General features: G+C 40.3%; 1 protein-coding gene across 2 annotated transcripts in view; it reads left to right on the plus strand.

Moving 5' to 3' along the window:
• The window catches only part of SPAG6 (sperm associated antigen 6), a 73,552-nt gene that overhangs the window by 36,229 nt on the left and 23,858 nt on the right, over window positions 1-13,465 (plus strand). For both annotated transcript variants that reach the window (XM_068538607.1, XM_068538615.1), the window contains exons 6-8: window positions 408-581; window positions 1,968-2,120; window positions 11,949-12,140. In XM_068538607.1, the coding sequence (XP_068394708.1) occupies window positions 408-581; window positions 1,968-2,120; window positions 11,949-12,140 (519 nt within the window). The remainder of the gene's footprint in view (window positions 1-407; window positions 582-1,967; window positions 2,121-11,948; window positions 12,141-13,465) is intronic.

Below are 13,465 nucleotides of genomic sequence, written 5' to 3' on the forward strand. Positions count from 1 at the left end.
GTTTCTAAAAATGATATTGGCAATATCCCAAAATGTTAGTTCTGCTTGATTGTTACTGTATTACATTACTGTGTTTATCATAAATTAACAATTTAAGTATTGCATAATTAAGAAATAGTATTCATCCCAGGGTCATATTCTTTGACCAGCCTCAATTGATAAGAGATTTAAATAGTCAATAGTGTGAACTAAGATGTTTAACTTGGAAATTAGGGAATTTAAGAAATTGAGTATTTAGGTATAAGAAGACTAGGAAGTGAATGCCTCGAGACTCCTAGATTATGTTGGATGTGTGATTGTTTTTTCCTCTTTATAAAGGAATTTGAATGTGTACGAAGCTGTTTAAATTATGTCTGAACTCCACAGTGGACTCTGTGTAACATTTGGGTTTGGTTTTTGCTCAACAGCGTCAGGTCCTTTCAGCTCTCAGTCAGATTGCGAAACATTCTGTGGATCTAGCAGAAATGGTGGTTGAAGCAGAGATTTTTCCAGCTGTACTTACCTGTCTGAAGGACAAAGATGAATACGTGAAGAAAAATGCTTCCACTTTAATTAGAGAGATTGCAAAACATACACCTGAGGTAAAACAAGAAAAAAAAAAAAAACAGCTTCAAAATACAACAGTATGCAGTTAGTTTTAGTTTTTAAGTAAAACATCAGTTTGTTCACAGGGATCAGGGGTGGTGCCACATGTTCTGAGGGTTTCTCATCCTCGGCACTGTTGACACTTTGGACCAGATCGCTCTCTGTTGTGAGGGGCTGTCCTGTACACTGCAGGATGGACCTTTAGCAGCATCCCTGGCCTCTGCCCACCAGATGCCAGTAGCACCCCTCCCCCAAGGTGTGACAATCAAAAATGTCCCCACGTATTGCTAAATGTTTCCTAGGGGGACAAGAGTGCCCCCAGTTGAGAACCACTGGGTTACATCAATGGAGTTTGAGTCTGAAATCTCAGTTCTTAATCATTTTCTGCTTTCCATTTCTAGACTGTAGGGACCGTGGACCTTTGTTGTCCTGTCACTCTAGGTCAGCTGGGCGTAGTGAGAGATGGTGCCCCTCCAGGTTGGGAGAGACCATCAGGCCCCCTGAGCTGGCGTAACCGCTCTAACAGCTGCTCTTGCACAGTGGTTCCTGCTCTGAGGTGTGAGGTGGGAAAGGAATAGAGACGAAGCGAACCTGGGTAGATTCTGAAGTTATGTCTTTTTCTGTGTATATTTTCACTAATCAGTTTCATTTCACTAAACTTTTAAGTCCTTATTCTTTTTTTAAAAAAATATTTATTTATTTATTTGGATGCACCAGGTCTTAGTTGCAGCACACAGGATCTTCGTTGTGGCGTGGGGGATCTTTAGTTGCGGCACGTGGGATCTAGTTCCCTGACCAGGGATCAAACCCGGGCCCCCTGCATTGGGAGCTCGGAGTCTTAGCCACTGGACCACCAGGGAAGTCCCAAGTCCTCATTCTTTATTTCACCCAACATCTTTATCTGGTTGAGAGTTTTCAAGACTGGAGTGCAGTCAGCTAGAGATCATTGCTAGCAAAGGAGGGATAATGAGGCTAGACTATTTCAAGTCTGATCTCACCTTTCAGCATTCAGTGATTAATCCAATTCATACTCACGCATTGTGATGGGGGGTTTCAGCAGTTAGCTAGTTATGAACTAGCCCTAGGCTTAGTGTTTAGGTGAGGAATTTTGACATCCATTATGATAAGGATAGAGTCGTGCAGGAAAAATTGAACCACAGAGAGGCTCCTCACGTGAGCATATTCTGTACGTTAGAAATAGCAGGATTGTTACCCTTGTACATTTCTTTGATAAATGTAATAATTTCACTAAATGACATTTCAGATTTTACCAGATGTTTTTTAGGTCCTAAATTTTAAAATTTGGCAATGCTGAAGTAATATTTAAAGATCATCTTACACTTTAGGGCCATGGTTATCTAGCTCTCCTTCTTTTCTCTTAGCTTTCTCAGCTGATAGTGAACACGGGGGGAGTTGCTGCCATGATCGATTGCATTGGGTCCTGCAAAGGAAACATAAGGCTGCCGGGCATCATGATGCTTGGCTACGTGGCAGCTCATTCTGAGAACCTGGCAATGGCGGTCATCATTTCCAAGGTTTGTTCTTGCTTCCTTTTCCTCTAGTTATTGCAGTGAGATACTCTAAGACAGAACCGCAGATTAATACTATCCCACAGAGTGTAAAATATAGCTGACCAGAGTCAAAGAATTACCAGCTTTCTTCAAGGCTTATTAGTAAGTTTCCCAAAGCAGTGCTTGAAGTAAAGTTTACTTGGCAGGAAGTTTAAAGTTTTACTCAGTGTTTAATATCAATAAAATGTCAACACCTCTGAGTGTTAGTATCACCTATATCTAAATACCATGTATTTGTATCTTGAAGGATTGGCTTTACAAATATGTTAAGCATACTTTGATTAAAGACAGCTATCATAAATGACATGCCCAGTGGTCATTTTTATTTTTCCGTACATTCTCCCCCTTCCTGCCATTTGGGCAGGAGATGACAGTGGATGGCTCTCTCTCCTTCAGCTTCCATGAGCTAATTTCTCTTCTTAGACATGGGCAATTCAGAGCACATGTTGGATAGCATGTTTCTGACATGCTGTTTCCTTGCCCTAGGGATTTGGCCTTATCTCAATTTACAACTTGGAATTAACCCACCAGATCACGTAGCCCTGGCTCATAGTAGGTGCTCAAAAAATATTGAATGAATAAATATTGATCTCCTGAAGCATGCTTCAAAGGCTGTGTGCTCCCGGTGTCTCTGGCAACCCTCTAGGATGTGGGTTTCTTATCAGCATGGAAAACCTGCTGCTGTATGTTAAACAGAAGTGTGGATTTTTTTTTTTTTTGTCCTTTGCTAATCCTCAGAATAAAAATGAGCCTCAGATCTTTATTTTCTGCCTATTCCTTGATAATTCTTTAATTCACTCCCTTTTTATCTCTAACTTTTCCTTTTGTTCTTCTATTACCAAAGACTCTGATAGTGACTAGAGCAGTAGTGCTGCTTCCTGAAGGGTCACCACGGGGATGTGATCAGGATTCTTGATTCTCGGTGCTTCTGTGGATAGTCAGAAAGCCTGCTGTAGGAAGGATGAGGAAGGAAGCAGCAATTGCTTTTGCTTCCTGTGTTTCTTCCCCAGACTAGCCAGGAGGTGCTCCCTGCCTTTGGTCTGGGGCTGCTTCTGGCCTCTCCCATCTGGTCTGTCTTCCATTTAATTGAAGATCAAGGTGGGAGCAGCAGCAGCTTGAGGCAGACCACGGCACACTGCCTCATCCTTTCCCGTTCCGTGTGGTACTGTCAGGACTGACAACACCTCCAATCTAAATAGTACTTTCTAATGTTCAAAGCACACTCAACGCTCCTTGTCTCATCTGCTGTTCAAAACAACCGAGGCCAGTAAGTCAGAGTGTTGGGCCTGGGGTAAAGGGGGCTGTCTTCTCTTCCCCCTGCTTCTTCAGTCTTGGTACGTCTCAGAAGTGTGGACTTTCTGGAGAGTTGCCTCATTCTGAAGATAGAAAGATTCTGACCTTTTTTTTTTTTTGTATGGGCAGACACATTTTTAGTCGTAAGAAAGAAGTCAAAGAAATATGGTGGATCTCTTCTTTAACAAATTGGTCTTAAAAACCTAATTTAAAGGTGGAGGGAAAAAAGTATATATGATCATTTGGCCTTTGCTGTGGTAGCATGACCCATGTGATAGTGGCTTTTGTGGTACTAAATTTAAGGTGATAATTCTTCTAGTCTCAAGTTAGTTAGAAAATTATGCCTATACAGAATGAATTATAATTTGATTTGGCTATTTGACTCTTCCTTGGGTATATAAACTGTGATGCATTTGAGGCCCTTTAGTTAATTCTGTTTTGATTATTTAGATAAAACTGAAGTTTGAAGTGCAAGATATAAGCATGTGCCATCTGTGTAACAAAAGTACTCATCCCTACTTTGACATTCAATCATGTTAAAATGGGCAAAACTATCATTTAAATGTTGACCAAAATTAATGGAAATTTACTATTTCAGAAAAGGTTTTAGTGAATATATTTCACCTAAAATTTACTTAAATAGGATTCTTGCTCATATTATTCATTTGATTTTGGATCTATAGTAGGTATTTTGTTCTCAGATCTGTTATACTTGGTGAAAAGTCAATTTTTAAAAGGATTCTAAATTAACTTTTTTAACAATGGAAAGCAAAAGGTTTTATTTTTATTTTTTTAACATCTTCATTGGAGTATAATTGCTTTACAATGGTATGTTTCTGCTTTATAACAAAGTGAATCAGCTATACATATACATGTATCCCCATATCTCCTCCCTCTTGTGTCTCCCTCCCACCCCTCCAGGTGGTCACAAAGCACCGAGCTGATCTCCCTGTGCTATGCGGCTGCTTCCCACTAGCTATCTGTTTTACATTTGGTAGTATATATAAGTCCATGCCAATCTCTCACTTCGTCCCAGCTTACCCTTCCCCCTCCCCGTGTCCTCAAGTCCATTCTCTACGTCTGCGTCTTTATTCCTGTCCTGCCCACATACGGTATTTGTTTTTCTCTTTCTGACTTACTTCACTCTGTATGACAAACTCTCGGTCCATCCACCTCACTACAAATAACTCAATTTTGTTTCTTTTTATGGCTGAGTAATATTCCATTGTATATATGTGCCACATCTTCTTTATCCATTCATCTGTCGATGGACACTTAGGTTGCTTCCATGTCCTGGCTATTGTAAATAGAGCTGCAATGAACATTGTGGTACATGACTCTTTTTGAATTATGGTTTTCTCAGGGTATATGCCCAGTAGTGGGATTGCTGGGTCATATGGTAATTCTATTTTTAGTTTTTTAAGAAGCCTCCATACTGTTCTCCATAGTGGCTGTATCAATTTACATTCCCACCAACAGTGCAAGAGGGTTCCCTTTTCTCCACACCCTCTCCAGCATTTATTGTTTGTACATTTTTTGATGATGGCCATTCTGACTGGTGTGAGGTGATACCTCATTGTAGTTTTGATTTGCATTTCTCTAATGATTAGTGATGTTGAGCATTCTTTCATGTGTTTGTTGGCAATCTGTATATCTTCTTTGGAGAAATGTCTATTTAGGTCTTCTGCCAATTTTTGGATTGGATTGTTTGTTTTTTTGATATTGAGCTGCATGAGCTGCTTGTAAATTTTGGAGATTAATCCTTTGTCAGTTGCTTCATTTGCAAATATTTTCTCCTATTCTGAGGGCTGTCTTTTCATCTTGTTTATGGTTGCCTTTGCTGTGCAAAAGCTTTTAAGTTTCATTAGGTCCCATTTGTTTGTTTTTATTTCCACTTCTCTAGGAGCTGGGTCAAAAAGGATCTTGCTGTGATTTATGTCACAGAATGTTCTGCCTATGTTTTCCTCTAAGAGTTTTATAGTGTCTGGCCTTACATTTAGATCTTTAATCCATTTTGAGTTTATTTTTGTGTATGGTGTTAGGGAGTGCTCTAATTTCATTCTTTTACATGTAGCTGGCCAGTTTTCCCAGCACCAGTTATTGAAGAGGCTGTCTTTTCTCTACTGTATATTCTTGCCTCCTTTATCAAAGATAAGGTGACCATATGTGCATGGGTTTATCTCTTGGCTTTCTATCCTGTTCCATTGATCTATATTTCTGTTTTTGTGCCAGTACCATACTGTCTTGATTACTGTAGCTTTGTAGTTTAGTCTGAAGTTCAGGAGCCTGATTCCTCCAGCTCCATTTTTCTTTCTCAAGATTGCTTTGGCTGTTCAGGGTCTTTTGTGTTTCCATACAAATAGTGAAATTTTTTGTTCTAGTTCTGTGAAAAATGCCATTGATACTTTGATAGAGATTGCATTGCATCTGTAGATTGCTTTGGGTAGTATAGTCATTTTCACAATGTTGATTCCTCCAATCCAGGAACGTGGTTTATCTCTCCATCTCTTTGTATCATCTTTAATTTCTTTCATCAGTGTCTTATAGTTTTCTGCATACAGGTCTTTTGTCTTTTTAGGTAGGTTTATTCCTAGGTATTTTATTCTTTTTGTTGCGATGGTAAATGGGAGTGTTTCCTTAATTTCTTTCATATTTTTCATCATTAGTGTATAGGAATGCAAGAGATTTCTGATCATTAATACTGTATGCTGCTACTTTGCCAAATTCATTGATTAGCTCTAGCAGTTTTCTGGTAGAGTCTTTAGGATCCTCTATGTATAGTATCATGTCATCTGCAAACAGTGACAGTTTTACTTCTTCTTTTCCTATTAGATTCCTTTTATTTCTTTTTCTTCTCTGAGTGCTGTGGCTAAAACTTCCAGAACTGTGTTGAATAATAGCAGTGAGAGTGGGCAACCTTGTCTTGTTCCTGATCTTAGTGGAAATGGTTTCAGTTTTTCACCATTGAGAATGATGTTGGCTGTAGGTTTGTCATATATGGCCTTTATTATGTTGAGGTAAGTTCCCTCTATGCCTACTTTCTGGAGGGTTTTTATTATAAATTGGTGTTGAATTTTGTCGTAAGCTTTTTCTGCATCTGTTGAGATGATCATATGGTTTTTATCCTTCAATTTGTTAATATGGCATTATCACATTGTTTGATTTGCATATATTGAAGAATCCTTGTATTCCTGGGATAAACCCCACTTGATCATGGTGTATGAACCTTTTAATGTGCTGTTGGATTCTGTTTGCTAGTATTTTGTTGGATTTTTGCATCTATGTTCATCAGTGATGTTGGCCTGTAGTTTGCTTTCTTTGTGACATCTTTGTCTGGTTTTGGTATCAGAGTGATGGTGGCCTCGTAGAATGAGTTTGGGAGTGTTCCTCCCTCTCCTATATTTTGGAAGAGTTTGAGAAGGATAGGTGTTAGTTCTTCTCTAAATGTTTGATGGAATTCTCTTGTGAAGCCATCTGGTCCTGGGCTTTCGTTTGTTGGAAGATTTTTAATCACAGTCTCACTTTCAGTGCTTGTGATTGGTCTGTTTATATTTTCTATTTCTTCCTGGTTCAATCTCGGGAGGTTGTGCTTTTATAAGAATTTGTCCGTTTCTTCCAGGTTGTCCATTTTATTGGCATATAGTTGCTTGTAGTAATCTCTCATGATCCTTTGTATTTCTGCAGTGTCAGTTGTTACTTCTCCTTTTTCATTTCTAATTCTATTGATTTGAGTCTTCTCCCTTTTTTTCTTGATGAGTCTGGCTAATGGTTATCAATTTTGTTTATCTCCTCAAAGAACCAGCTTTTAGTTTTAGTGATCTTTGCTTTCATTTCCTTCATTTCTTTCTCATTTATTTCTGCTGATCTTTATGATTTCTTTCCTTCTGCTAGCTTTGGGGTTTTTTTTGTTCTTCTTTCTCTAATTGCTTTAGGGTAAGGTTAGGTTGTTTATTTGAGATGCTTCTTGTTTCTTGCAGTAGGATTGTATTGCTATAAACTTCCCTCTTGGAACTGCTTTTGCTGCATCCCATAGGTTTTAGGTCATTGTGTTTTCATTGTCATGTGTTTCTAGGTATTTTTTCCTCTTTGATTTCTTCAGTGATCTCTTGGTTATTTAGTAGTGTATTGTTTAGCCTCCATGTGTTTGTCTTTTTTACAGACTTTTTCCTGTAATTGATATCTAGTCTCATAGCATGGTGGTCAGAAAAGATACTTGATATGATTTAAATTTTCTTAAATTTACCAAGGCTTGATTGTGACCCAAGGTATGATCTATCCTGGAGAACGTTCCATGAGCACTTGAGAAGAAAGTGTATTCTGTTGTTTTTGGATGGAATGTCCTATAAATATTAAGTCCATCTTGTTTAATGTATCATTTAAAGCTTGTGTTTCCTTATTTATTTTCATTTTGGATGATATGTCCTTTGGTGAAAGTGGGGTCTTAAAGTCCCCTACTATGATTGTGTCACTGTCGATTTCCCCATTTATGACTGCTAGCATTTGCCGTATGTATTGAGGTGCTCCTATGTTGTGTGCATAAATATTTACAATTGTTATATCTTCTTCTTGGATTGGTCCTTTGATCATTAGGGAGTGTCCTTCTTTGTCTGTTGTAATAGTCTTTATTTTAAAGTCTATTTTGTCTGATATGAGAATTGCTACTTCAGCTATCTTTTGATTTCCATTTGCATGGAATACCTTTTTCCATCCCCTCACTTTCAGTCTGTATGTGTCACTAGGTCTGAAGTGGGTCTCATGTAGACAGCATATATACGGGTCTTGTTTTTGTATCCATTCAGCTAGTCTATGTCTCGGTGGGAGCATTTAATCCATTTACATTTAAGGTAATTATCGATATGTATGTTCCTATTACCATTTTCTTAATTGTTTTGGGTTTGTTATTGTAGGTCTTTTCCTTCTCTTGTGTTTCCTGCCTAGAGAAGTTCCTTTAGCATTTGTTGTAAAGCTGCTTTAGTGGTGCTGAATTCTCTTAGCTTTTGCTTGTCTGTAAAGCTTTTAATTTTCCGCCGAATCTGAATGAGATCCTTGCTGGGTAGAGGAATCTTGGTTGTAGGGTTTTCCCTTTCATCACTTTAAATATGTCCTGCCACTCCCTTCTGGCTTGCAGAGTTTCTGCTGAAAGATCAGCTGTTAACCTTATGGGGATTCCTTTGTATGTTATTTGTTGTTTTTCCCTTGCTGCTTTTAATATTTTTTCTTTGTATTTAATCTTTGATAGTTTGATTAGTATGTGTCTTGGTGTGTTTCTCCTTGGATTTATCCTGTATGGGACTCTCTGCGCTGCCTGGACTTGATTGACTATTTCCTTTCCCATATTAGGGAAGTTTTCGACTATAATCTCTTCAATTATTTTCTCAGTCCCTTTCTTTTTCTCCCCTTCTTCTGGGACCCCTATAATTCATGTGTTGGTGCATTTAATATTGTCCCAGAGGTCTCTGAAACTCTCCTCAATTCTTTTCATTCTTTTTTCTTTATTCTGCTCTGCGGTAATTATTTCCAGTATTTTATCTTCCAGGTCACTTATCCGTTCTTCTGCCTCAGTTATTCTGCTATTGATTCCTTCTAGAGAATTTTTAATTTCATTTATTTTGTTGTTCATCATTGTTTGTTTGCTCTTTAGTTCTTCTAGGTCCTTGTTAAACATTTCTTGTATTTTCTCCATTCTATTTCAAGATTTTGGATCATCTTTACTATCAGTACTCTGAATCCTTTTTCAGGTAGACTGCCTATTTCCTCTTCATTTCTTTGGTCTGGTGGGTTTTTACCTTGCTCCTTCATCTACTGTGTGTTTCTCTGTCTTCTCATTTTGCTTAACTTACTGTGTTTGAGGTCTCCTTTTTGCAGCCTGCAGGTTAGTAGTTCCCATTGTTTTTGGCATCTGCCCCCAGTGGCTAAGGTTGGTTCAGTGGGCTGTGCAGGCTTCCTGGTGGAGGGGACTAGTGCCTGTGTTCTGGTGGATGAGGCTGGATCTTGTCTTTCTGGTGGGCAGGACCGTGTCTGGTGGTGTGTTTTGGGGTGGCTGTGACCTTATTATGATTTTAGGCAGCCTCTCTGCTAATGGGTGGGGTTGTGTTCCTGTCTTGCTAGTTGTTTGGCATAGGGTATCCAGCACTGTAGCTTGCTGGTCATTGAGTGGGACTGGGTCTTAGCGTTGAGATGGAGATCTCTGGGAGAGCTTTCGCCGTTTGATATTATGTGGAGCCGGGAGGTCTCTGGTGGACCAGTGTCCTGAACTCGGCTTTCCCACCTCAGAGGCACAGGCCTGACACCCGGCCAGAGGACCAAGACCCTGTCAGCCACATGGCGCAGAAGAAAAGGGAGAAAGAAAGAAAGAAAAAGAGAGAGAGAGGGAGGGAGGGAATAAAATAAAGTTATTAAAATAAAAAATAATTATTAAAAATTAAAAAATTAAAAAGTAATAAAAAAAAAGAAAGAAGAGAGCAACTGAAGCAAAAAACAAATCCACCAATGATAAGAAGCGCTAAAAACTATACTTAAAAACAAAGAAACAAAAACAGACAGAACCCTAGGACAAATAGTAAAAACAAAGCTATACAGACAAAATCACACAAAGAAGCATACACATACACACTCACAAAAAGAGGAGAAGGAAAAATATATATATATCATTGCTCCCAAAGTCCATTGCCTCAATTTGGGATGATTCGTTGTCTATTCAGGTATTCCACAGATGCAGGTACATCAAGTTGACTGTGGAGATTTAATCCGCTGCTCCTGAGGCTGCTGGGAGGGATTTCCCTTTCTCTTCTTTGTTCGCACAGCTCCTGGGGTTCAGCTTTGCATTTGGACCCCCCTCTGCGTGGAGGTCGCCTGAGGGCGTCTGTTCTTTGCTCAGACAGGACGGGGTTAAAGGAGCAGCTGCTTCGGGGGCTCTGGCTCACTCAGGCCGGGAGAGGGAGGGGCACGGATGCGGGGTGAGCCTGCGGCGGCAGAGGCCTGCATGACGTTGCACCAGCCTGAGGCGCGCCGTGCGTTCTCCCGGGGAAGTTGTTCCTGGATCACGGGACCCTGGCAGTGGCGGGCTGCACAGGCTCCCAGGAGGGGCGGTGTGGATAGTGACCTGTGCTTGCACACAGGCTTCTTGGTGGTGGCAGCAGCAGCCTTAGCGTCTCATGCCCGTCTCTGGGGTCCTTGCTGATAGCCGCGGCTCGCACCCGTCTCTGGAGCTCCTTTAAGCAGCGCTCTGAATCCCCTCTCCTCGCGCACCCGAAACAATGGTCTCTTGCCTCTTTGGCAGCTCCAGACCTTTTCCCGGACTCCCTCCCGGCTAGCTGTGGCACACTAGCCCCTTCAGGCTGTGTTCACGCAGCCAACCCCAGTCCTCTCCCTGGGATCTGACCTCCGAAGCCTGAGCCTCAGCTCCCAGCGCCCGACCTGCCCCGGCGGGTGAGCAGACAAGCCTCTCAGGCTGGTGAGTGCTGGTCGGCACCGATCCGCTGTGCGGGAATCTCTCCACTTTGCCCTCCGCACCCCTGTGGCTGCGCTCTCCTCCGTGGCTCCCAAGCTTCCCCACCCCCACCCCCACCCCCGTCTCCACCAGTGAAGGGGCTTCCTAGTGTGTGGAAACTTTTCCTCCTTCCCAGCTCCCTCCCCGAGGTGCAGATCCTGTCCCTATTCTTTTGTGTCTGTTTTTTCTTTTTTCTTTTGCCCTACCCAGGTATGTGGGGAGTTTCTTGCCTTTTGGGAGGTCTGAGGTCTTCTGCCAGCGTTCAGTAGGTGTTCTGTAGGAGTTGTTCCACATGTAGATGTATTTCTGATGTATTTGTGGGGAGGAAGGTGATCTCCACGTCTTACTCTTCTGCCATCTTGAAGGTCTCATCCTTCAACCAAAATGCTGCTGCATTGGCTTTTTAAAGTCACACATGCAGATGTCTGGGGTGGTTGATGATCAATGATATTGATAACAAAGAAAGGATGTGTGTTCTAAGTGGTGACACAGAGGAGTCCAGCTCCCTGATCAGATCTGGAAATCCTTTGCCCCGGGGGCGACCTCGGATTGCGTCCTGCGCCCCCCGCCGCTTCCCTGGACTCTGGGGCGCCACCTGCAGCCGAGTCACTGGCCCGGCTGCGTCCGGGATGTGTGCGCCGGCCCCAGCCGGCCTCCCCTCAAGCAAAAGGTTTTAAAATCCTACGCATTTTTAATTTGTCACAGTGGAATCTGGTTTTGCCTAAATACTAGTCTGTGGCATCTGTTTTTTGGTTAAACGCCTCTGTTTGGGGAGTAAACGCTAGCAGAGAGATTTAGTTTAGTTGGATTGTTACAGATAATTAAGGTAAATTAGTTCTAGTCATTTTATTGACTTGAAAAATGGCAGCCCCTGTGAAGTGCTCATTTATTGAACCGTTTAAGAAAAGGATCAAGACCAAAATGATTCCTTCGTAATGTTTGAGAGACAGGGAAGACGCTTTAATCCTGCTCTGGATTCATAACTCTTGCTCTTCTGATCAACACTGCAGGGTGTGCCCCAGCTGTCAGTCTGCTTGTCAGAAGAGCCAGAAGATCATATTAAGGCTGCTGCTGCCTGGGCCTTGGGACAGATTGGGAGGCACACTCCAGAGCACGCACGGGCTGTCGCGGTCACACACACTTTGCCTGTCCTGCTTTCTTTGTACATGTCAACCGAAAGTTCTGAGGATCTTCAAGTGAAAGTAAGTGCTTAATCCTTGACTGTTTTAATGAAGGTTTGTTAGATTTTGACTCATTCTTTAAAATGTGTAATTTAAAATGTTTTAATTTTCATCATGGACAATATCGCTTTTCTGAGTCAAGAAATAAATTTATCAGAAGAAGTGAGGTGACTCTTTGAAAATGAGTTACGATTGTCTCTAAAAATCAGTGATATATTTTAAAGAAAGTTCTCTATAGGTACAAAGTTGTTTGTAAAATGAATGTCTGGTTGTTGCCTTCTACATTTCTATTGACTTTTCTTATGAAATAGGTTATTGAATAATAGGATTTTGGAGGTGGAATTGGCCAGAGAGTACTTTAGTCCATTTTACGTTAAAAAATTGAGTCTAAAGAAATTTAAGCTGCTTTCCCAAGGTATTCCTGAAGCATGAGCTACCTCTCCTAACTCCAAGTCTGCCTGATCTTTTAATTATGTCTTATATTTGTTCCTTAAAGGAAAAATGACTGTAAGATTCACTAAACATTTTTAAATCATGCATTTAAAAAAAAAATCAAGATTTCTAAAAAAAAATGTTACTAGCTACTGAAATGATTCATAAAACATGAATATAAAGTAGGATGGGTTTGTAAAATAATTTTAGAATTTCAAAGAAAGAAAAATGTTTCCCAGCATACTCCCTATTAGGAAAACATGTAACTTTTTGAAAGCAGCTTTCACAATTGACTTGGGTTGAGGGAAGTACACAGAAAAGACAATAATTCAAAATAACAGTAAATTAAATTACTTTTAAATTTTAATTAAAACGCTAAAGTAACAAATAGGAAAACACATTTGCTGGAACAACTTTAGATGGTATAACGAAGCAGGAAGTCTGCTTGAACTTACAGTTGAGAGACTCTGAAAGCGATGTAGTGAGTCATTTATTTGGTTTATAAATTTTATAGAAGTGAGTTTATGTTGATTTGGTTATGTTTACATGTTTTTTTCTCTACAGATTCATTGGGGGAAGTTGATTTCTAAGATTAACAATTTTTTCATTTTTATAAGACTTTCTAGATCAAAGCAATGATTTAATAGATTCAGGGCTTTTCCCTTACTTGTCTCCAGTGTTGACTCCATTCCTTGGCAATGCTTGGTAGAGAGTAAGATTGACAGTGTGTTAAGAAGGTCTTTTCCTGTTTAACAATTGTGTGATTCTTTGACTTTCTGGTGAGAAACCACAGCTCCATTTCCAGTTTTGAATTGTCCAACTACATCTGATTTACATACATATAATTTTATTTTATTTTTTAAAAATGTATTTATTTTATTTTTGGCTGCATTGGGTCTTCGTTGCTGTGCGCA

Source organism: Eschrichtius robustus, chromosome 1 (assembly GCF_028021215.1).
Source record: "Eschrichtius robustus isolate mEscRob2 chromosome 1, mEscRob2.pri, whole genome shotgun sequence".
NCBI classification, from domain to species: Eukaryota; Metazoa; Chordata; class Mammalia; order Artiodactyla; family Eschrichtiidae; genus Eschrichtius; species Eschrichtius robustus.